At 37.7% G+C, this 26616-nt stretch overlaps 1 protein-coding gene across 1 annotated transcript; it reads left to right on the top strand.

Moving 5' to 3' along the window:
- The first annotated feature begins 913 nt into the window (after window positions 1-913).
- On the top strand, window positions 914-26296 carry phb2a (prohibitin 2a). The gene is made up of 10 exons (XM_048195798.1): window positions 914-1069; window positions 2192-2321; window positions 3597-3681; window positions 6007-6086; window positions 6286-6470; window positions 12380-12509; window positions 13755-13858; window positions 14474-14551; window positions 18147-18223; window positions 24879-26296. The coding sequence occupies exons 1-10, from the start codon at window positions 1049-1051 to the stop codon at window positions 24895-24897; spliced, it is 909 nt and encodes a 302-aa protein (XP_048051755.1). The 5' UTR covers window positions 914-1048; the 3' UTR covers window positions 24898-26296.
- Window positions 26297-26616: the final 320 nt, after the last annotated feature.

Below are 26616 nucleotides of genomic sequence, written 5' to 3'. Positions count from 1 at the left end.
CTTTTGATCACATCTGATTTTTTTGGCCAGTGTGTTTACATTCACTTTAGACGTGACTGGTGTCCAATATCTGTGTTTTCATTACTTTCTGCCCCAAAATGATCGTCATTGATAGTTTTAAATGCACATAGTAGATCCTCGGGTTTTGAATGGCCGTGCTATTAAAATTATTCATGTAGTGGCCATGATTAGCCTGTCAGAATGGATAAGTTAACAGCTGTCATGGCTGTATTGCAGCGCGAATTCTGACTGAACGGATATAGACCGGAAAATTTGTGTTTGATATTTTATCTACATTTATTCGTTTTAGAATTCCATTTTTTGAATGAATTCGAGCGAGCAAGGGAGAGAGCGTGCACATGCGTGAGAGAAAAAGAGAGCTACAGTGAAGCTTTTGGCTTATAATAAAAACAACAACACGGCGGTCTTTTAAGTTAACCGGGCAAAGTTTTATATTCAGCTGCTGAATATATGTGTGTGTGCAATTTCTTTCACGTCAGACAAAGTTCCCACATCAATATAGAGCTGCGAATTTTAAGTGCGAGTGCATACAAGCACGTCTGCTTCATAATACAACATTGAAGCTTTTAGTGAGCAAACGTGCCGCCCTCGCCGTTTGATGGCTTGGAATTACAATGGGAATCGGATATGGTCATTGCTGGCTATGCAGGCCTCACTGAAATTAAATTAAATTAAATTAAATTAAATTAAATTAAATTAAATTAAATTAAATTAAATTAAATTAAATTAAGTGCGCATGTGACTGTTACATACGTAAAGTAAACAATAGTTCTTTATTGCCACATCCTGACACGTTCAAGTACTCTGGTGTATTCTCACAAACAGACCCAAAAGTGACATGTAATTAAAGTTTTATCCAACTACGAAAGAAAAAATCTCTGAAGAAAGCTTTATCACGTTCATTTCACTGCTGCACTACAGCTCCACCAGTAGAATACAACTCCCATGGTGCCACGGCGTAAACCAGGACGTCCTGCATCATGTGCTTGGTTTGTCACAAGTGACGTGCAGTCGAGAACAGGACAGCATGGCGAGTAAAGATCCCGGAGTAAGTTACTTAATATTAAAAAATATAAAGAAGGTATTGGGAATGTATATAAACATTTTGTTTGCAGGTAATAACGGCATTTTAAATAACTGTCGTCTAGTAATTTGCATTTAATTGTGTAGGTTTATTTATGTCTTAAAGAAAGCTATGCTAGTAGTGTGCTAGCTTTGCAGGGTTCAGTTATGCCACTATGACGCAGCCTTGTACAACTTTATGTGTGTGACCTTCACTGAAATATAATTCTTTTGATATAACTCACTCTAAAATCACAATTTGTTTCAGTGATGTGGTGACATTATTATAACAGTATTTTAAAATTAGCCATCATTTGTCCTAGACAAGGTCAATTTGGCACACTTGAATTGCATTACTTGTACTCGTATCCCACATTCATTTATTCACTGAATTCTTACTCATCAGAAGGGTACTTGTATCTTGCACAAAACCACTAATAACATTTTTAGGAGTCCTCATCGGATTTGACCAATTTTCATATATTTTTGTAGACTAACTTACAACAAAAGTGGGTAACACTTAACAGGTTCATTACATTAACAGGTAACACTTAAGGTTCATTAGATAAACATTAGTTAATGTATTAACTAACATGAACTAACCATGAGCAATACATTTGTTACTGTATTTACTAATCTTCGTTAACGTTAGTTAATGAAAATACAGTTGTTCATTGTTTGTTCATGTTAGTTCACAATGCATTAACTAATGTTAACAAGATTTTAATAACATATTAGTAAATGTTGAAATTAACATTAACAAAGATTAATAAATGCTGTATAAGTCCAGTTCATTATTAGTTTATGCTAACTAATGTAGTTAACTAATGAACCTTATTGTAAAGTGTTACCCAAAAGTCTTTCTAATCTGAGTTGAATCAAACTGGCTTGAGATCAGCTTTAAGGCTTTAAAGTATTTGATGTATACATCTACACAGTTCCCACTTCTATATCATTAAGTCTCTTTAAACATAACACCTATACTTTAGTAGGAGGAGGATCAAGCATGTTTAAATTGAGATGATATGCTGTCTAGTAGATATAAGATATAAATAACCATTTGAATATGTATTTGAAAAGTCTGACTTTATGTGTTTGTTTATCTCAGAATTTTTTGCAGCAGCTGAGGCAGATTGCTGGCCGGATGGGGTCTGGCCCTCGAGGGGCTGGGCTGGGCTTGAAGCTGCTTATCGGAGCCGGAGCCCTTGCCTACGGGGTCAAAGAAGCCACATACACAGGTAAAACTCATGCTGAAAAATAAAGGAGGATCACATACATAGTATGGTCATTTTTAAATAATGAATTAAAGTTCACCCCAAAATAATAATTCTTCTGTCATTATTTACCTGCTCACGTAGGGCTGCACAATTATTAATCGCGATTAAAGGGTTAGTTCACCCAAAAATGCAAATTCTGTCATTTATTACTTACCCTCATGCCGTTCCACACCCGTAAAACCTTCATTAATCTTCAGAACACAAATTAAGATATTTTAGTTGAAATCCGATAGCTCCATGACCCTCCATAGGGAGCAATGGACACTTCCTCTCTCAAGATCCATAAAGGTACTAAAAACATATTTAAATCGGTTCACAGTGGTTCAATATTAATATTATAAAGCGGCGAGAATATTTTTGGAGCGCCAAAAAAAACTAAATAACGACTTATTTAGTGATGGCTGATTTCAAAACAATGCTTCAGGAAGCATCGGAGCACAGATGAATCAGTGTGTTGAATCTGCTGTTCGGAGCGCCAAAGTCACGTGATTTCAGCCGTTGGCAGTTTGACACGTGATCTGAATCATGATTCGACACACTGATTCATGAAGCAGTGTTTTGAAATCGGCCATCACTAAATGTCGTTATTTAGTTTTTTTGGCGTTCAAAATATTCTTCTCGCTTTATAATATTAATATTGAACCACTGTACTCAAATGAACCGATTTAAATATGTTTTTAGGACCTTTATGGATCTTGAGAGAGGAAGTGTCCATTGCTCCCTATGGAGGCCTCACGGAGCTATCGGCTTTAAACTAAAATATCTTAATTTGTGTTCTGAAGATTAACGAAGGTCTTACGGGTGTGGAACAGCATGAGGGTAAGTAATAAATGACAGAATTTTCATTTTTGGGAGAACTAACCCTTTAATCGTGTGCTAAAAAAAAGTCTGTGTTTATGTAATATATGTGTGTGTTATGTGTATAATAATTATGTATATATAATTACACATGCATGCATACACATGCATGTATATATTTAAGAATGTTATATTTATATATAAAATATTTAATTTATATATAATATAAATTGTATATAAATATATAAATTTTTTTATACATGCATATATTTCTTCAAGATATACATGTATGTGTGTGTATTTATATATACATAATTATTACACACATAACACACACATATATTACGTAAACGCAGCCCTATGCTCACATGTTCTAAACTCAAACATGCTTTATTGGGAGTTTAATAACTAATTGTGTTTTGCTGTGTGTGTGTGTAGTGGAGGGTGGCCAGAGAGCCATTATCTTCAACAGAATTGGAGGCATGCAGATGGACACTGTGCTTTCAGAAGGATTGCACTTCAGGTACATTAAACACAACGGCTGTCATTCAAGCTGTGAGATTTCATTATAATAATAGGAGTTTCCTCACACTAGGCCATCTGAACCCCCTAGTCACCCCCAAAGTCTAGTTTGTTTGACTTGTGTAATAATCATGCCCTGGCCCGCTTAAAGAGGTGGGCTTGGGCACGGATCTACAGGCACTCTATGCATGTAGTTTGATCCTTAACCATGCTGGTGAACGGAACGGCTACTACTTATATGTAGGGTTGTCAAGGTACCAAAATTTCAGCAGTCAGTATCAATATTTGTAAAATGTTGTGATTCTTGTTACCAATTTCGGTACCAGAGCAAAAACTTTTTAATTAAATACTTTATAAAATGTTGTTGCATTTTGTCTTGTCCATTGGTTATCACTGTCAGTCGTCACAGTTTCCAATTCAATACGGTTGTCAATCCAGAAACTTTGCAGTGTACTGGCTGAGCAGCAAGAAACCAAGTACCTCCCTTTATAATCATTAAGGCTTTCAAACTCAAAAGTGTAAGCTCCCTGAATTCTGCACTCTTAAAAAATCTCCCATTATAATAAAAAAAGCTGTCTTAATTGTACAGTGAATCTCTTATTTACATCATGTTTACACTTTGTTGGTCATAATGAAAGGATTCGCGAGTGTGCAGCTAGTGTTGAACAAAACAAAACCTTGTGTGTTTTCAGCGGTAAAAGGATTCTGACTAACTTACTGACTAGCACCTCTGATAGGCCTTTGTGTTCACACGCTCACCAGATTGTAATTGGCTACAATGCTTAACGCTTGTAAAAATAGTTACCGACTGGTACCCGTACATTTGATAACACTACTTGTATGTGCACTACTGTCCATGCACCACTGTCATCATTTCAACAACAAACATTTTCTAATACTATTTGGATAGTACACTTTTCAATTAATTTGAATATATTTAGGTTTATAACAGGTTTGGTTCTCACTTTATTGATGCTCAAGCTGGGTACAAGGCAACCGTGTCTAGTGTGAGTATGCCCCACGGCTGTGTTCACACTTGTAGTTCAGTTCGTTTGGTCTGGACCAAAAAAAAAAAAATTTAGTCCTTGTCCGCTTAGCATTCACATTGACATTTTTAACACCGAACCTAAAGAATCTTAATGCATAAGGATATGTTCATAACCTGATTGGTTGGCTTTTATTAAGTATATTTTGAGACGGAACATACCCAACATCCAAAACAGTGCTGTGTGCTGGGCTAAATGCGCTTGTTGTATGTGCGTAGCTAACATATGATGGTATTTTGACCAGCTAAGAACTTGTGAAGAGATTATAAAATGTGTAAAGGAGTCAAAACAGCAGCAGGCACACACAAACGAAGATCTGTTGCAAGGAGACGCAGTTCTGATGCCTGTGTACTGTAATAGGCAATGTCGTGACTATGATGAGAAAAAGCAGGTATGCTTGAGCATTCTGTCCTTTTTAGGGTGACATCATGTCCTGTTTTTGGTTCATTTACATGTCTTTGGTCCTTGTTGCGTTCATATTTCATTCGAACTGCACTTTATTGAAGTGGACCAAGACGGTAACGTTCACACTTATTCAAATGAGCCGCACTAACAGAGCAATCGCCAAACATGCCAAGTGTGAACACACCCTAAAAGAAATGGTACACTTCAAAATGGAATTGGTCAACATTGTCACTTCCATGTAAATTTTTCCCTTTCATAAAGTACAAAAGGTGTTAGGCCGAATATCCAAGCTTCTGTTGTCCATGCAAGGAAAGTGGATGATGTACTGCCAAGCTTCAAAAAGGGCAAGAAGCTTCATAATTTTTAATAATTTTTCCGGGAACCATGATCATTTTTTTTCAGGATTCTGTGATGAGTATAAAAAAAAATAATTGAAATAATAATCTTTTATAAGTTAACATTATAAATGTCTTAAATGTCACTTTTGATCAATTTAATGCATCCTTAATAAAAAATAAAAAAAAAATCTTACTGACCCAAAACTTTTGAACAGTAGTGTAAATGTTAACTTTTATCTTCCCATTATCTCATAAATCTCATTTTGGTTCAATATTTAAAACTTGCGTTATCATATGACTTTAGAAGACTTTTATGACACTTTAAATGTGATTTTTTTTTTTTTTTGGAGCTTAAATAATAAATCTATTTTAGTTGTATAGTTAAAAGGATGTCAGGCATTCTACCTAACATCTCACTTTATGCTTCACAAAAGAAAGAAAATTATATGGGTCAGAACAACATGAGACAGAGCAAATGATGCAAAAAGTTTGTTTTTGCAGTAAACTGTTCCTTTAATAAGTATGTCTTATATTTAGGATACCATGGTTCCAGTACCCCATCATTTATGATATTCGAGCCAGGCCAAGGAAGATTTCATCCCTCACTGGAAGCAAAGGTAACCTTGAACCAGATGTTTTGTTGTCATAAATGCAATAAATGTTAAAAATGTACATGATAAAATCTTCAAAGAGGTTGCCTGCTGTTAGGGCAACATACCCTGTCTCTCACCATTGCCCTCATCAATAACCAGCACATTAAGGCTGTGCCGCTTGTGACCTGCACCTTCTGAATTCATGTGACTCTGTCCATCACAGATCTTCAGATGGTGAACATAGGTCTTCGTGTGCTCTCTCGGCCCAGTGCCTCCAGCTTGCCAGCCATGTACCAGCAGTTGGGGAAAGACTATGATGAGCGTGTGCTTCCTTCCATTGTCAACGAGGTGCTCAAGAGTGTGGTGGCCAAGTTCAATGCCTCTCAACTGATCACCCAGAGAGCCCAGGTACAGTATAAAGCAGGGCTCGTCAACTGGCGGCCCGCAGGCCAAATCCGGCCCGCCAATCATCTTCATCCGGCCCGAGGGCACCCCAACCTCCCTCCTCCTCTTTTTCAGCTAAAGTTGTTCACTAACAACAAATACAGAACAAATAACGCTGTTTTCAGGTGTTTCACTAGTTTACTTTGAACTACGCAGAACGGCCCAGTGGATAATGGAACGAAAGCTTAAAGGAGCTGCGTTTATTCCCGGTCACCATTATTAAACAACGTTGCGACATCTAGTGAGAAGCGTTTCAATTCGACACACACCTCTCAGTAACAATCCAAAACTCACTCGATGATTAAACTAGTATTAAATCGGATGAAACGGCCTCAACATTCCCAACAAGACTGATGAGGAAAACAGGAGAAACGTGCCATGAATAAAGATAATCCGGCCCTCGAATTAAACTACTTGAAGAGCCCTGGTATACACAAATCCGCCGCGAACTCTATGGGCGCCGCCATCTTGCCTGCCGCCATTACTGCGTGCCTGCGAAGTGTGACAGTGTGACACTTGCCGGTGCCCTCTAATGACATTTCAATTAAAGCGCATCCTGCTCATTAAAGAAAATGTCTGGTGAAAGGGAACATGGGTAGATGATGTCAGGCAGTGGCCAAAACTTACAGATAAAGGTAATTTATTGACAACATAATGTAATAATGTAAAAATGTAATGTAATTAAGAAGTGTATTCATTGATGACAACAATAAAACCGAATGCTGTCATTACTAGCTGTGTTGCTAATATGTTCACAAGCTTAAGTTTCAAATAATTATTAGGCCATCCTTAAAAATATTCTTGTTTGCCATAACCCGACCGACCCTGTCAATTTAGGACCGACCAAATTAATTATTTTTCCCCTTTTAGTCCGACCGACTTGCCGATTGTAATTGCGTTAAGACCCACGGATTTTTTTTACTCTTCAAACAGCTAATACAAATGCAATAAATGTGAGACACACTAGGGATGCACCGATCCGATATTCAGATCGGTATCGGCGCCGATACTGCCATTTTTGCCGGATCGGGTATCGGCCGGACGGGACCGATCCAAAATCCGATATTGTGCGTGTACTATTCTGTTGTTAAGCTCTACAAAAGGCACAAACACATTAAAAAGCACCATAAAGTTTCTGTGCACTATATTCCTAGTGTTCTGAAGCCATTCCATAGTTTAATTTGAGGTACAGATGAATATTTTAGTTGTTAAATTAAAGTTCACGTAAAGGCCTCCCTCCGCTGCGGCTGTCAGTCACTCTCCATTCAGCATTCAGACTGCGTGTCGCGTTCAGTTACGACAGTCAACACAATGAAACTCTCTCCAAGATGAATCAATATTTCTATTATTATACTTAATCAAGATACCGGTAATACAATACGCATCAATATTTCTTCACTTTGTGCTTTGAACTTTTCACTGCAGAGCGCTGCCGCTGCGCGCTGATTCCATGGTGCTTCAAGCACATCATTCTGCACACGGGATACGCATAAAAGCGCTTTGTGCCGCTCATGGGAGCCGTTCATATTATAATATTTTTGCGCAATGAAAGATTGTTTAATAGATTTTTTTTTTGTTCTGTCCTATCTATCATATGTTGCTGCATCATTTTAATTTTTATATTTTAATTATAAGACATTTAATAGCTTCTGATTTCGTCCACATTTTCATATGTATTCACAAACGTATAAGATAAACAAATAGGCATAGGCTATGCAATTATTTATATTATGAAAAGAAAGTATTATGAAAAGTTAAAGTCTGCGTCACTTTTCAGTTTTCATCTTACATCTCATCTCAACACTTTTTGAGGATCGTGAGTGAACGTGATCATCTCTTCTTCTTTACTACTTTACAGAAGGAAATAAACATGAATGAAAATAAAAAAATATGTTGAAAGTTGCAGTAGCTTACCGAAATCTGTATCACGTCAGTTCAATCAGTGTTGTAAACAATGTCACGTAGGAAAAGCCATTCATTGACCATAAACTTAGTCAGCAACAACAAAAATAAAAACTATTTAAAACAAAACGGATTAGAAACTTTATGTAAGCATAAGTATTATAATATAATATATAATAAAATGGACAAACTGGGTGTGTGTAATCAAAGGCATCGTTTTCATTTTATTCTGGAGACTGAACTCGCGCTCTGCTGCCACACTGGAGCACGCTCACCACCTACTGGACAGGGGTGGGAATTACAGTTAAGTTACATCAGCCTCAGTAATCTGTCAAAATGACGGACAGGCTGCAGATTTTTTCCGTCACTGCTAAAAAAAATTCCATCAATGACGGAAATTTCTCGGTTAACCCGACCTTTTGAGATTATATATTATATACACGCCACACTACCGCCGGTGACACCCCACGACCGCGGTGGCGCGGTTGTCATGCCGACCGTCACAGCCCTAAGTGAGGCATACAGTTTATTAGGTAATTTAGCGCTTTTCTTATTACTTGAAGATCGGATCGGATCGGTATCGGCCGATACTGATTCCCAGGTATCGGGATCGGTATCGGAAGTGAAAAAGGCGGATCGGTGCATCCCTAAGACACACGCAATTGACGCTTTTCACACGCTCTCACGCCACACATCCATTTTCTCACGCACAGAAAAATCGCGAAGTAAAGAGGACACAGAGACCGACAGACTAGACAGAGCAGGTTAACTTATGATAGAAAAAAATCTCAGCTCTCAGATTCTGTCAATTTTATTACGAAATTCAAACAATAAATACCGTTTTGGTGCTTGTAAATGTGACATGCTAGAAATACAGATTAAAAAATATTACAACATCAAACGACGTATAATGTTATGTACTTGTAAACATGTTTTTCAAAATGGATTTATGTATTCACACTTACCTTCGTCTGAGGTAAATCTCTCAGAAATGACCGAACGCTGTCAGCTAGCAGCCCCTCACACAGAACCTGTTTTGGCTGATATGTGTACTGTATTACATCTTTATTATATTTTTACTTATAGCATTAAATGAAGTTGTTATTATAATAAAAAATGCATTATATTTAAATTGTTATTTTTAAATAATACTGCCAGCTGATAGGGCTCTCTGTATGTTTACAGCATTAAGTTAGGTGAGTTGTTTTTTTCTTGAGAAAAATGAATGCCTACCTTGTGTAGCCTAGCTAATATTTATCCAAATGAGTCAATATTAAATCAAATCACAATAATAATTAAATGATAATAATTGAATAAAAATAATAAAAAAGTGTAGCTTACCAGAAATTGTAGCCTACCATGTAAACATTGTAACATGTCACTAAACCTAATAAAATTCAGCTTGGTTACTAAAATGTTTTGACAATCACAATACACTTAATGTGATGCAATAAAATTATTATTTTTTTTTTTACATTTTTTACGACCTACCGACCATTTTTTATTTTTTTGGCTGTTACGGCAAACCAAAATATTTTTAAGGATGGCCTTAGCCACGACCAGTTGTAGCAATAAAATACATGTTCTTACAGGTATTGAAGATTATTTTATTAATCATCTGGCATGCGATGAGCCATCTCGGTTATGTGTTTCATCCACTTTTGACGCACATCTTGGTCCTCCGCTCGACCAGGAACTCTGTGCAATCCGTATGGCCGTAAACATGGGCAGTCAATGTGCAACAAAGCTTCGTGGATTACACAAACGGTTTTATTCCAGGCCTGTAGTTTTGTGCTGTTGTTAAAACAACCAACCACACAACACGCTCTGCCCGGCATCACTGGACAGCATACGTACTACAAAAACTATATAGCTAACATCTGCTACAGCCTACGGGACCAATACGCTACTTCTGCTACTTCCTTAGCAGCAAGGCACGCAGTAATGGCGGCGCTGCTTTACTTCCGTGTTTCGCCGGATTTGTCTATAAAGACTTAAGTCTAAGCCAACAGTTGTCCTTCAGGTGAATCAGTGGCAGAGAAGAAAAATGCAAGTGACAAAAGCAAGAGCACAAACACAGAAGGCTCTTCTCATTCTATATAGGCCTGTTATTTTTATATATATATATATATATATATATATATATATATATATATATATATATATATATATAGCTGATGCCACTCCTTTTGCTTTGTTGTTTTTGGATATTTTATTGTTAAATTTACATTTAAAGTGATAGTTCACCCAAAAATGAAAATTTGATGTTTATCTGCTTACCCCCAGTGCATCCAAGATGTAGGTGACTTTGTTTCTTCAGTAGAACACAATGATGATTTTTGCTTACTCTGCAAATATGTAGTAGCGGTACTGGTCATTTGCCAGCATTGACACGTTAAAGCTGACTGGATGGATAAGAATAACGGCTAACTTTCATTGGTTATTTTGTTTACGGGTGATTAGATCTAGCTTTCTGCTCACTTTAAAAAGACACAGAGATAAAGCATTTTGGTAAGATTGCATTTATTTGAATGAATTAGGTAGGGCTGCACGATTAATCGCATGCTTTTGTCATGCGTGTCTCGTCAGTAAAGCCGGTTCTGTGATTAGCGGTAAATGTCCATCACCTGCTTTCAAATGGAGTGGCACTTAATATACAGAGCCGTAGTTCGCGGACAAGCTACGCAATATCGCGTTCGTAATCGAAAGCGATTCATCTGCGATTATGAACACGATATTGCGTAGCTTGTCCGCGAACTACGGCTCTGTATATTAAGTGCCGCTCCATTTGAAAGCAGGTGATGGACATTTACCGCTAATCACAGAACCGGCTTTACTGATGAGACACGCATGACAATCTCGTGCAATTAATCGTGCAGCCCTAGAATTAGGGAGAGAGAGATATTGTGCATGTGTATATTGCGTTTGTGCAGTGTCTCTCTACTAATAGTGAAACTTTGAGTTCAATTAATCACAAGAGTTTGTGGCTATTATTTAATGAACAAAGCACACATACACACACAAAAAATGTATGACAAAGCCCTAAAACAAACAATTAAACGTCATAATCACAATAATTTCTTGGACATTAAATTGTCAGCCAAATTTCATAATCGTGAGAGCCCTAATTGTGGATTTACATTCCCCTTTTGAATGACAAATACAGACTACTGCCACCTGCTGGTATGGGGGCCCAGAGCGTACATTCTAGTTGGCCATTGACTGAAGTCTTTGTTGTGTTCAAATAACTCTTTGACCCAGTTGCAGCCAACATGAGGTGACACCACCGTTGAATTTCAACACTGCTAGTTTCTTGATGTTTGTTTGGTGTGTTGCGGCCTTTAGGCTACAGGCTGTTAGCATGCCTGCCTACTCATTGGCTTTTGGCGAAAGTTGCTATTCTGACATTGAAATCGTGCCAAGCCGAGCTTGCGGGACGGTATTAGAGAATAAGATTTAAGTACTGAATTGAAGTTATTTAAGACGACGGGCTGTTATTTCACACAGTCTCACCTGATGCTTCGGGACCATGGCTGAAACACACTTAGATGAAATATTTCATATTAAAGTATTCACTTGTTCACACAAATTGTGTTACAGTTTTGTTGAATGTTTTTTATGAAGTGGGGTCCAAAAGTCCACAAAACAATATGGGATTCCAATGAAGCACAAGATGCTCTTTGGAACATTATCAAATCATGTTGGGTAACATGATATTTATACAAGCTTGTGGAGTTCATGTCAACTCAAATGCTGTTGTCAATAAAGCAAAAGAAGGATGTAGCAAATACTAGGACATTCATACTTCGTATTAAATAGTATAATATTAATATAATAACTTATAGCATAAGTATAAGCAATTTCACTTTTGGACCTCATCTTATCTGCATGCCTGTTGCTGGTTTAAATAAGGTAATCAGTTACTGAGAAAATCAGCTTAGCTGTTATTTGTGTTTTATTTTGGTGGTCAGGTGTCACTACTCATAAGGAGAGATCTATTCGAGAGAGCTAAAGACTTTAACATCATCCTGGATGACGTGGCCATAACAGAGCTCAGCTTCAGCAAAGAGTACACCGCTGCTGTGGAGGCCAAACAAGTTGGTTAGTAGTACTGAAATGCATCTTGTCTAATCCATAACAGAATGCAGTGAATTTAGCACCCTAAACTAAGCATGCCAAGGCTTCCTAAACTATTTACTTCCTAAACTAACTAATTATATTGTACCTAGTCAACTAATAATATGATTTGTTTACATTGGATATGAGATGAGCCTCTTCATAATAAAGTCTTATATTTACCTGTCTAATGCCACATTCTGTGTATTGATAAGAGGGGCCAGATGTTTTGACACATTTTATGTTAGATATAACATTTGTTTCATTTTGTTATATATAACATTTATAAATTGCACATTTTATGTGTATAGAATTTGTAGATATGGAATATAGGCGTTGGCTAAACCAATCAGCATATAAACAAATGTTGGTCAAGTTTTTCAGTGTCATTTCAATTCTGTTTCCTACACTAATTCATTTTTTACAAACTAAATGCTTACTTGCTTGCTTTACTAGTACTGGTTGAAAACCCATTTCTTGCTCAGATGCAGCTGAGATCCCATAGATAGATCACATGACACACTCCACATACTAAAGACACCTGTTTGATCATACGCATCATAGAATTAATTTTCACAAGGAAAGCATTAACTGAGACATGGCAGGCCCTAGTGCTTTGAGTTTGAGACCTGTGCTGTAATAAGATCTTGATTTTTTATTTTTTTTTAAATGGGTGAAATTGTCTTAATTATGTATAAGGTAATAATGCAATACACTACCATTCACAGATTTGGTCTAATATTTAATGTTTTTGAAAGAAGTCTCTTATGCTCACCAAGGATGCATTTATTTAATTAAAAAATATTTAAAATACACCAATATCATTTAAATCACTGTGGTGACAACCCTATCAACCCTATCATAAATGCCTCTTTTCAGATATAAACAATTTACTTTTTTTTGTGAAATTCTGAGTTAGAATTGCAGAAAAATAACTACACATTTATCATTGGTTATCGCCCATATTGGTGTATTCTTGAAAGAATGATATTTGCTTATCTTAATGCTCTCCACTAGAGGGCACTCTGGTCTAGTTATTTCATCAGTATTCCCTATTGACCAAACAGCAATACACAACTTGCATAAATGGTTTGTGTAAGCACTGAAATTTTTTATTGTTTGCTGTATTTTTATCACTTAAAAATGAACAAAGGTTGGCCTGAAAAAGGAGAATATCTATGTGTGAGCTATTTTTCTATGAAATAACCTTTCTCTCTTGTTACCATGTAGCCCAGCAGGAGGCCCAGAGGGCTCAGTTCTATGTAGAGAAGGCCAAACAGGACCAGAGACAGAAAATTATCCAGGCAGAGGGTGAAGCTGAGGCTGCTAAACTGGTATGCTGCTGCAGATTTCTCTATTCCACTTTGACACACAGACAGACACTCACACATATTGACGATCTTTGAAACAATCTCTGTTTTATTCAGGCTTATAAGGGGTTTCCGTGGTTACCCTCATACATCCCAGATGCACTACTTGCATCCACAAGCACCTCATTTCATATGATCATTATTCCCTGTTATTATGTTCTAGATCTGTGAGTGTTAAATGACTGTAATTATCAGATATAATTAATGAACACTGCTTCTGTGCTAATTAAGCCACAGTCAGTTATTGCAGTCATACATCTAGGCTATTTTGAACTGTTGCCCCCTCATTCTTAACAAGCTATCCGCAACCAAAACACATTTGAAAGCATTTGTTCTCTCTTTTTGTTTGTGTATTATGGACATTTCTCAGTTGTTCTTTCAATTTGTTTGTCATTTTCTAGCATTTGCAGTCTTAGTGTCTTCATGACTTTGCTTTTGCACTCTTTCCTGCTGATATGATGCAATTCTGTTTCTAAAACGGGCTGCAGGTCAATGGCTGTCTGCTGACGGTAAACAAAGGCTCAACCAAGGGTACAGAGTAATTTTCCTTTGTTTTTATTCTGTGTTTGTGCACTCCAGTTGGGTAAAGCGGTTACGAAGAATCCTGGATACCTAAAACTTAGACGCATCAGAGCAGCCCAAAATATCGCCAAAACGGTAAGACACACTTCAAACAAAATAAATCATTGGTTGAATTTCTTTGACTCACATTAGCAGATGTTGATACACTACCGTTCAAAAGTTTGCGTTCAGTATGAAATAATAAAAAAAAAATCTAAATCAATGATTTTATATAGCAAGGGCGCATTAAAATGATCAAACTTCACAGTAAAGACGTAATAAAACGTAACAATAGATTACTATTTCAGATAAATTCTGTTCAAAGAATATAGCTCAAAGAATCCTGAAAAAAGATTAAGCAGCACAAATTACATTTTAAAATATATTTATAAAAATATATTGTACAATATTGTACTGACCCAAACTTTTGGACGGTAGCGTACATGCTAACAGCTCAGTACTTTACTGCCAGTTCCACAGCTTACTAGGGATGCACCGATCCGATATTCAGATCGGTATCGGCTCCGATACTGCCATTTTTGCCGGATCGGGTATCGGCCGGACGGGACAGATCCAAATCCGATACTGTGCGTGTCCTATTCTGTGTTATTGTTAAGCCCCACAAAAGGCACAAAAACATTAAAAAGCACCATAAAATTTCTGTGCACTATATTCCAAGTGTTCTGAAGCCATTCCATAGTTTATATTTAAGTCGTTAAATTAAAGTTCACGTAAATGCCTCCCTCCGCTGCGGCTGTCAGTCATTCTCCATTCAGCATTCAGACTGCGTGTCGTGTTCGGTTATGACAGTCAACACAATGAAACACTCTGCAAGATGAATCAATGTTTCTATTATTATACTGTACTTAATCAAGATACCGGTAATACAATACGCATCAATATATCTTCACTTTGTGCTTTGAACTTTTCACTGCGGAGCGCTGCCGCTGCGCGCTGTGACTTCATGATGCTTCAAGAGTATCATTCTGCACACGGGATGTGTGCGGCTCTGTATGGGAGCCGTTCATATTATAATACTTTTGCGCAATGAAAGATTGTTAATAGCATATTTTTGTTTTGTCCTATCTATCATATGTTGCTGCATCATTTTAATTTTTATATTTTAATTATAAGACATTTAATAGCTTCTGATTTCGTCCACATTTTCATATTTATTCACAAATTTATAGGATAAACAAATAGGCCTAGGCTATGCATTTATTTATATTATGAAAAGAAAGTATTATGAAAAAAAGTTAAAGTCTGCGTCACTTTCAGTTTTCATCTTTCATCTCATCTCAACACTTTGAGGATCGTGAGTGAACGCGATCATCTCTTCTTCTTTACCGTGTATATATCTATGCTTCTTTACTACTTTACAGAAGGAAATAAACATGAACGAAAATTAAAAAATATGTTGAAAGTTGCAGTAGCTTACCGAAATCTGTATCACGTCAGTTCAATCAGTGTTGTAAACAATGTCACGTAGGAAAAGCCATTCATTGACCATAAACTTATAGTCAGCAGCAAGAAAAATAAAACAAACTATTTAAACGGATTAGAAACTTTAATTATGTAAGCATAAGTATTATAATATAATATATAATAAAATGGACAAACTGGGTGTGTGTAATCAAACGCATCGTTTTCATTTTATTCTGGAGACTGAACTCGCGCTCTGCTGCCACACTGGAGCTCGCTCACCACCTACTGGACAGGGGTGGGAATTACAGTTACAAGTTACCTCAGCCTCAGTTATCTGCCAAAATGACGGACAGGCTGCAGATTTTTTCCGTCACTGCTAAAAAAAATTCCATAAATGACGGAAAATTCTCGGTTAACGCGACCTTTGAGATTATATATTATATACACGCCACACTACCGCCGGCGACACTCCACGACCGCGGTGGCGCGGTTGTCATGCCGACCGTCACAGCCCTAAGTGAGGCATACAGTTTATTAGGTAATTTAGCACTTTTCTTATTACTTGAAGATCGGATCGGATCGGTATCGGCCGATACTGAATCCCAGGTATCGGGATCATTATCGGAAGCGAAAAAGGCGGATCGGTGCATCCCTACAGCTTACATGAGCAACGCATTATAACTAGGGCCAAATGACTTACAGCACCCATTTACACTGTGCTTCTTACTAAAAACAGTGAAACAATAGACATTAACAAATTTTCAAAGCGTAGTGTGCTACATAAACACATTTTGTTGCACATAAGTGAACAAAAATTGTTTAAATTTTTAAAAATGTCTTCACTTTTGGAAGTCTATTCATATGAGTTAAAATCACAGTTGCGTTTTAAATACTTTGCATTAATTTCACCTCACTAGTAATGGAAGGTCAAAACCAACATAGTAGGTGATTGGGTATTCCATGCACAGTATACATACTACATTTTATGTTAGTATGCAATAAAAAAAGCTGTTGGAGCTGATAGCCTCTTGAGCAGCACTCCGACATATAGTGCAACTGTGCCTCCGGCGACCCGAGTTTGATTCCCAGCTCGAGGTCCTTTGCCAATCCTGTTCCTCACTGTCCTATCTAATGAAGCCATAAAAAAGCCATATATGTAGATGGGTTTGAAATTAACACCTGCCAAATGCTATCACTTTGCATGGCATCATTTTAGTGCCCTTCCTGTAAAAGGATCCTTAAACATTGGCAAAACAAAACATAAAGAGTGCCGCACGCTGAGAGAAACTCCACACAGTGACACGTCTTGAAAATTCCAACACATTGATTGTTTTCTATGACTGTATGCACACCAGCGGTACCACTCGGTGTCTGTCTGCGGTGCCCAGCTACGACTCAAAATCATGCCCCGCCACAGCGTCACTGACATAGTTTTCCATTAAAATACAATGATTTCGGACAACTATATATATGTACTGAGTTCACCCTAGGACAGGGGTAGGCAACAACGGTCTTAGAGAACAAATGCCCTGCAGAGTTTCTTCAACAATTCAATGATTCAGAATTAGATTTAATAATAAATATATTTAAATCTAAGCTGTGACTTTGATAATCTGGTTTATATATGTGTGTGTGTGTGTACAAAAAGAAAGTACACCCTCTTTAAATTCTATAGTTTTACATATCATCAGGACATAATAAAAAATCATTTGGTCCTTAGCGGGTTTTAAAATTAGGTAAATACAACCTCAGATGAACATCAACACATATTACATATTGCATATTACACTGTGCCATTATTTATTTAACAAAAATAAAGCCAAAATAGAAAAGCCATGTGTGGAAAAACTAAGTACACCCTTACTGCTTCCATAGAAATTAAGAGGGAAAGTAGCAGCCAGGTGCTCCTAATGAAATGCCCTTGACCAACTCTACAAAAGCAAAAGTTTTGGCAGTTTGCTGGTCTAGAGCATTCGGTTGTGTGTTAACACAATGTCAATGAAGAAAGACGTCAGCATTGATCAATCTAGAAAGGGTTATAAGGCCATTTCCAAACAATTTGAAGTCCATCATTCTACAGTGAGGAAGATACAAGTGAAAAATGTTAGACATTTGCCAATCTTCCCAGGAGTGGACGTCCCAGCGAATTCTCCCCAGGGTCAGACCGTGCAGTGCTCAGTGAAATTGCAAAAAACCCAAAAGTTATATCTTAGACAGTTAGCACATATATAAGCTCTTGTCTCATAATCTTATATCTTATCACCAGGTGGCAACTTCTCAGAACAAGGTGTACCTGAGTGCAGACAGCCTTGTTTTGAACCTCCAGGACAACTACTTTGACAAGTAAGATCACAGTGCTCCTCACATACTAAACATACTAAACATAATAAACATTTTGTCTTCTTTCTTCAATCAAGCATGATGTTCAAAACTAACTGAAACATTCATAGCTGTAGTTATAAAAAGGGAAAGTCCCTTCATGAAATGTGTTCTGTGATTTGAGAGCAGTGTGGAACAACTTGACCTAACAGAGTCTAAAGGCCCATTCACACCAAGGACGATAACTATAACGAAAACAATAGAAATGTAGTTCTAAAAATCTTTCTAAATATAGAAGAATAGCTAGTCCACACCACAACTATATTGATAATGGCAGAGAGAAACAATATAGTTGGAATTACTTTCACTTACATATCAGCAATATTACTGATTTGACTACACTGACACTAAGTTGAGTTCGGATGAGAACTCAACTTAGCTGGACGATGACATCACTGTTTTCTCCAGCGCCGCTTTATAGCTGAATTGAACTCATTTCATAATTGATGTACTTTACAGTTATTGAACTGAAATGAATCGGCACTGAACTGATTTCAACTGAATAATGACTGTTTACTATTGTCTTTTTAGAGCTGCTTTACAGAAGAATTTAATTCTGTTTGCATTACTGACTCGTCAGTTTCCTGTTTATCAGTGTAAAGCTGCATTGAAACAATCTGTATTGTATAAAGCGCTATATAAATAAATTTTTCCAGAAGATGAACGTTAAAAACATTGACAGCCAATCAGAATTCATCCTGCTTTTAAGTGCTCAAACATTTAAAGGCCAGGCGACAAAATTAGAATGAACAGAACAACATCGTCTGCTGGTGTGGATGTTAATATGCTTATCATTATAGTTATCTTTGTAGTTATTGTTCTTGGTGTTAATGGGCCTTAACCTGTTAGAGTTCCACTGTGCTGCCCACGGAACACATACCTTTCAGAAGAGTCCAAATCCATACATATACTCCAAATGGTTCAAAAACAGTATGCAGTTTACTTTGGGTATGCCTTTTTAGGCGTTTTAGGCAAATTTTACAGGCATGATAAGGGGTTAGAGATCACCCAGCAATGAACATTTTGTCATCACTTGCGCACACTCAAGTTGTTCCAAACGTGTGATTTTCTTTGTTGAACATAAAAGTATTTTTTTTTTTTAAGAATGTTGGTAATCAAACAGTTGACGGTAGCCAATGGCTTCCATAGCAGGAAAAAAAATACAAACCCGATTCCAAAAAAGTTGGGACACTGTACAAATTGTGAATAAAAACAGAATGCAATGATGTGGAAGTTTCAAATTTCAATATTTTATTCAGAATACAACATAGATGACATATCAAATGTTTAAACTGATAAAATGTATCATGTTAAGGGAAAAATAAGTTGATTTTAAATTTCATGGCATCAACACATCTCAAAAAAGTTGGGACAAGGCCATGTTTACCACTGTGTGGCATCCCCTCTTCTTTTTATAACAGTCTGCAAACATCTGGGGACTGAGGAGACAAGTTGCTCAAGTTTAGCCATAGGAATGTTGTCTCATTCTTTTCTAATACAGGCTTCTAGTTGCTCAACTGTCTTAGGTCTTCTTTGTCGCATCTTCCTCTTTATGATGCGCCAAATGTTTTCTATGGGTGAAAGATCTGGACTGCAGGCTGGCCATTTCAGTACCCGGATCCTCCTTCTATGCAGCCATGATGTTGTAATTGATGCAGTATGTGGTCTGGCATTGTCATGTTGGAAAATGCAAGGTCTTCCCTGAAAGAGACGACATCTGGATGGGAGCATATGTTGTTCTAGAATTTGGATATACCTTTCAGCATTGATGGTGCCTTTCCAGATGTGTAAGCTGCCCATGCCACACGCACTCATGCCACTCATGCCCATGCCAGGTGCAGGCTTCTGAACTAAGCGCTAAAACAACTTGGGTTGTCCTTGTCCTCTTTAGTCCAGATGACATGGCGTCCCAGTTTTCCAAAAAGAACTTCAAATTTTGATTTGTCTGACCATTGTTTTCCACTTTGCCACAGTCTATTTTAAATGAGCCTTGGCCCAGAGAAAACGTCTGCGCTTCTGGATCATGTTTAGATATGGCTTCTTTTTTGACCTATAGAGTTTTAGCCAGCAACGGCGAATGGCACGGTGGATTGTGTTCACCGACAATGTTTTCTGGAAGTATTCCTGAGCCCATGTTGTGATTTCCATTACAGTAGCATTCCTGTATGTGATGCAGTGCCGTCTAAGGGCCCGAAGATCACGGGCATCCAGTATGGTTTTCCGGCCTTGACCCTTACGCACAGAGATTGTTCCAGATTCTCTGAATCTTTGGATGATATTATGCACTGTAGATGATGATAACCTCAAACTCTTTGCAATTTTTCTCTGAGAAACTCCTTTCTGATATTGCTCCACTATTTTTCGCCGCAGCTTTGGGGGAATTGGTGATCCTCTGCCCATCTTGAATTCTGAGAGACACTGCCACTCTGAGAGGCTCTTTTTATACCCAATAATGTTGCCAATTGACCTAATAAGTTGCAAATTGGTCCTCCAGCTGTTCCTTATATGTACATTTAATTTTTCCGACCTCTTATTGCTACCTGTCCCAACTTTTTTGGAATGTGTAGCTCTCATGAAATCCAAAATGAGCCAATATTTGGCATGACATTTTAAAATGTCTCACTTTCAACATTTGATATGTTTATGAGATTTGTAAATTATTGCATTCCTTTTTTATTCACAATTTGTACAGTGTCCCAACTTTTTTGGAATTGGGTTTGTACTATGGAAGTCAATGGCTACTGTCAACTGTCTGATTACCAACATTCTTTAAAATATCTTCTTTTGTGTTCAACAGAAGAAAGAAGGTTTGGAACAACTTGAGGGTGCTTAAGTGATGACAAAATGTTCATTTTTGGGGCAACTATCCCTTTAATAGTGTGAATTCAGTTTGATTGGGACACTTTTTGCCATTGGAATGTGTCCCAACCAACCTGAATTCACCCCTACTAGTCTCACATTGTTAGGGCCCAAGCGAAAATTCGCGCAGGGCCCTCTTGTTTTTCTAAGGATTATTATTAGGGCCCAAGCGAAAATTCGCGCAGGGCCCTCTTGTTCTTCTAAGGATTATTATTATTTTTTTTTTTTTTTTTTTTTTTTTTTTTTTTTCCGTCTTCCGGGGCTTTTTGGGGGCCTTAACATGCTCAAAAACTCTTGAAAATTGGCACACACATTGGAATCCGCGGCCATTAGGACGCCGGAGAGGCTGGTACCCGGGCGTGGCAGGGGGGCTCGACAGCGCCCCCTTGAAAAAAGTCTGAAAATTTGGTCCATATATTAAACACGCTTGCACGTATTAGTATGAAACTCAGTACACATATAGACCTCATCGGGCCGAACAACTTTCGTGCTCTAAGTTAAACACCACGCCAACAGGAAGTCAGCTATTAAGGGTTGTTTGAAAAACGCATGCTCTGGAATTTGATATACTCCTCCTAGACGATTAATCCGATCGCCACCAAACTCGGTCAGCATGAAGTCAAGACACTGATGATTAAAAATTGCCAGGGGATTTTTGATATCTCGAACGGTTTGGCCGTGGCGAGGCAACGAATTTATGGCGAGAAAAAGGAAACAGGAAATGTGTTATAACGTCTGCATACATATATTGATCTTTATGAAACTTCACGAGTGTGTTCGTTATAGGAGTCTGATCACATGGATGTGACTATTGTGAGTCAAAGTTATAGCGCCACCAACTGGCAGCAGGAAGTGTATCACTTTTTGAAATGTTTTGAGATCACCCTCTTATTTTTACCTGATTTGCTTCAAACTTCATCAGTGTAATGTCAATACACAGCAGATGTAGACCTATGACAGGATTTTTGATATTTGAAATATTGTTGCCATGGCAACAGGTCAAACTGTAATAATATTCTTGAGTGTTTTTGAGGCTCTTAACATGCTTCAAATTGCATGAAACTCGACACACACATCAATATTGTCAACCAGTAGACATGGACAAAGCCATAGAAATGGGCGTGGTGGAGGGGCTCAGTAGCGCCACCTTTTGACAAAAGTGGGGGGGTTAGTTTTTCCTACAATCACCAAACTCGGTACACATATTGTTCTCATCAAGCCGGACAATTTTCTAATTTACATTCATTAGCTCCGACCAACAGGAAGTCAGCTATTTTGGTTTGAATGTTAATTTTTTGAAAAAACAGGCTATGAATTTTATACTACTGCTCCTACAGGGTTTATCCAATTTACACCAAACTTTTTTTAACTTGTTGCTAACACATTGAAGTTGTTTAATTGCAAACGGATTTTGGATATCTCAAACGGTTTGGCCGTGGCGAGGCAACGAATTTATGGCAAGAAAAGGGAAACAAAGTGTTATAACTTCTGCATACATTAATTGATTTTGATGAAACTTCGGCTTAGTCTTCGTTGTACAAGGCTGATCACATGGATGTGACTATTGTGATTCAAAGTAATAGCGCCACCAACTGGAAGCAGAAAATGTGTCACTTTCAGCATACATTGAGATCACCCTCTTATTTTTACCTGATTTGCTTCAAAATTCATCAGAATAATGTTAAAACTTGGCACATGTAATCCTTTGAAAATGGGCAGGGAGGAGGGGCTCTATAGTGGCACCTTGTAGTGCAGTAAATGTGGAGTGAATTTGACATAGTCCTTTGATGTTTAACCGTTTTAAGTGCCTATTGCCCGCTGTGCACAGTTGCCCTGAAGCCACCGGGGTGGCGGTGCCACCGGGCTTGGGCCCGCCATCGCTGCTCGCAGCTATATTTATTATTATTTTTTTTTTTTTTTTTTTTTATTTTTTTTTTTTCCGTCTTCCGGGGCTTTTTGGGGGCCTTAACATGCTCAAAAACTCTTGAAAATTGGCACACACATTGGAATCCGCGGCCAACAGGGCCGGGCAGAAGCTGGTACCCGGGCGTGGCAGGGGGGCTCAACAGCGCCCCCTTGAAAAAGGTCTGAAAATTTGGTCCATATATTAAACACGCTTGCACGTATTAGTCTGAAACTCGGTACACATATAGACCTCATCGGGCCAAACAACTTTCGTGCTCTAAGTTAAACGTCACGCCAACAGGAAGTCAGCTATTAAGGGTTGTTTGAAAAACGCATGCTCTGGAATTTGATATACTCCTCCTAGACGATTAATCCGATCGCCACCAAACTCGGTCAGCATGAAGTCAAGACACTGATGATTAAAAATTGCCAGGGGATTTTTGATATCTCGAACGGTTTGTCCGTGGCGAGGCAACGAATTTATGGCGAGAAAAAGGAAACAGGAAATGTGTTATAACGTCTGCATACATATATTGATCTTTATGAAACTTCACAAGTGTGTTCGTTATAGGAGTCTGATCACATGTATGTGACTATTGTGAGTCAAAGTTATAGCGCCACCAACTGGCAGCAGGAAGTGTATCACTTTTTGAAATGTTTTGAGATCACCCTCTTATTTTTACCTGATTTGCTTCAAACTTCATCAGTGTAATGTCAATACACAGCAGATGTAGACCTATGACAGGATTTTTGATATTTGAAATATTGTTGCCATGGCAACAGGTCAAACTGTAATAATATTCTTGAGTGTTTTTGAGGCTCTTAACATGCTTCAAATTGCATGAAACTCGACACACACATCAATATTGTCAACCAGTAGACATGGACAAAGCCATAGAAATGGGCGTGGTGGAGGGGCTCAGTAGCGCCACCTTTTGACAAAAGTGGGGGGGTTTGTTTTTCCTACAGTCACCAAACTTGGTACACATATTGTTCTCATCAAGCCGGACAATTTTCTAATTTACATTCATTAGCTCCGACCAACAGGAAGTCAGCTATTTTGGTTTGAATGTTTTTTGAAAAAACAGGCTATGAATTTTATACTACTACTCCTACAGGGTTTATCCAATTTACACCAAGCTTTTTTTAACTTGTTGCTAACACATTGAAGTTGTTTAATTGCAAACGGATTTTGGATATCTCAAACGGTTTGGCCGTGGCGAGGCAACGAATTTATGGCAAGAAAAGGGAAACAAAGTGTTATAACTTCTGCATACATTAATTGATTTTGATGAAACTTCGGCTTAGTCTTCGTTGTACAAGGCTGATCACATGGATGTGACTATTGTGATTCAAAGTCATAGCGCCACCAACTGGAAGCAGAAAATGTGTCACTTTCAGCATACATTGAGATCACCCTCTTATTTTTACCTGATTTGCTTCAAAATTCATCAGAATAATGTTAAAACTTGGCACATGTAATCCTTTGAAAATGGGCAGGGAGGAGGGGCTCTATAGTGGCACCTTGTAGTGCAGTAAATGTGGAGTGAATTTGACATAGTCCTTTGATGTTTAACCGTTTTAAGTGCCTATTGCCCGCTGTGCACAGTTGCCCTGAAGCCACCGGGGTGGCGGTGCCACCGGGCTTGGGCCCGCCATCGCTGCTCGCAGCTATATTTTTTTTTGTTTTTTTTTCCTCTTAAACATTTTTCTCTTAAACCATTACTCAATGGACCAAACACATTTTGATGTTTTGCCCTAAACTCTGTTAAGTGTTCTTTTCTGTTTATATTGATGCCCATATGTCAGCGTGGTTCCCTCAGCGGTAATGCATGCATTTTGTCTTCTCTGGCAGGCTGTCACTGGGGAAATGAGGAGCATCATCCATGAAGAACATATGCATTCCATATGTAAGCAGTGTTTGCTGAGCCACTATATTTATGTCCTCTTCCTAAACATGACTGTGAGCAGAGCCTCTCTCACTGTACAGTTCTGCTTGGGCTCAGATAACACAAGGGTCTAGAGACCTTAGATTCACACGTACATAAATATCCATTTATACACAGTTGTTTGTCATTCAGCTGGTCTTTTGGATTGTTTTCTGGTCAATTCAGCTCAAGAATTGAAATTTTGACATCAGGTGGTTTTAAATACTAATGGTGATTACAAAAAAATATACATTGCAAACAATAAATGGTCACTTTTTCATTTATTCATTAAGGTCACAATGAAGACTAAAAAATAAGTTTCTGATCAGGGCCAATCAGTTAAAAAGTTGCCCCAGGTTTATTATTATTATTATTATTATTATTATACCCATTTACCATCTATACATTTCATACTGTTGGATTTCACTTTATAAAGCATTTGGTGACTGATACTAAAGGACTTGCAGCAATTTTGATTAAATAATGTTTTCAGGACTATTTGTGGGGGATATTTATTTCTTTGGAAATATTGACTATTACAACAGAATTGTTATATATTAAAAATTATATCAGCATAATTTGAGTGTTTGAAATATTTCTTTGAATTTCCAAAATGAATAATTATTTGGTATGTGTTCCAAAAATAGTGAATCACTTGCATATGCAACTAAATAATGTCCATCATTAGCCATCGGCTAATAAATTAGAATTCAATCGCCAGTGTTTAAATTAGAGGCTAAGTATAAGTTTAGCACAGATATATTTTTATTCGTCCTTAACTGGAGATTTTCGCTGTCCATCAAGTGATCAAGTGAAGTGCAAATTTTACCAGGGGAACCCGCAAAAATGTATTTTAGCCCCTGGAACATGATTTCAGGGGGGGACACCTCCTTGAAACACGATTGGGTTAGTTTTGAGTAGCAACTGGGCGAGTTTTGTTGTGAAAACCTGGCAACCCCGGTAGCTATACATGAATATTAATAAAATTTCCCCTATTGTGGGCGTGTCCTTGAGACAATGCACAAACGAATGGAACTGAAAATATTAGTACACGCTTCTCAAATCGTAAATTGTTTAATGGATTATTTCGAAAGGTAATGAAGCTTCAATGTTACGCATCGACCACAACCTTTCACGTTTTCAAAACTGCATCATTTGTGTTATATGATAAATTGTCTGAGCTGTTTTGCCTGATTGATTACAGGCATTCGGATAAAAAAGGACTCAGCAGAGCAAACGAGCGAGTAACCTATGCTAGTTGTCATTCTTGTTGTCATTCGGTGACTAGTACTGCAGTGTGTTGACAACAAATGTATCTGTGCCCTAATAAAATGTCTATAAGCTAGCCTGGTGAGAGTATTGTCATCCTTAATTTCTTGTTTATTTTGTAGATAGTCATTGTTTACCTGCTTCCACAGTCCCATCAGTAAGGCTCAAGTTCCCTTTATCAACACCAAGCTATATACGTTTTCCTGTTTTCTCATATTATACTGGAAATCATGTAGAATTATCATTAAAGTCACACAAGTGAAAATGCACATTTACTTGTATCTGTCATATCTGTCATGTACTGATAGATTATAATACATTAAAAGTATAGTCCACCCAAAAATGAAAACACTGTCATTTGCTCACCTGCTCAAAACCAGTATGACTCAAATTTCC

The sequence above is a fragment of the Megalobrama amblycephala genome, linkage group LG7 (genome assembly GCF_018812025.1).
Source record: "Megalobrama amblycephala isolate DHTTF-2021 linkage group LG7, ASM1881202v1, whole genome shotgun sequence".
NCBI classification, from domain to species: Eukaryota; Metazoa; Chordata; class Actinopteri; order Cypriniformes; family Xenocyprididae; genus Megalobrama; species Megalobrama amblycephala.
Note: the sequence above shows the minus strand (reverse complement) of the source record. Positions and strands in the feature narration are given on the sequence as shown.

Bases quoted from the DNA above. Each gene is read 5' to 3' on its own strand.
- phb2a (XM_048195798.1), top strand. From the start codon at position 1,049: ATGGCGAGTAAAGATCCCGGA. The intron at 3,682-6,006 runs GTACATTAAACA...TCTTATATTTAG, and splicing joins TCAGAAGGATTGCACTTCAG to GATACCATGGTTCCAGTACC. The intron at 6,471-12,379 runs GTACAGTATAAA...TTTGGTGGTCAG, and splicing joins TGATCACCCAGAGAGCCCAG to GTGTCACTACTCATAAGGAG.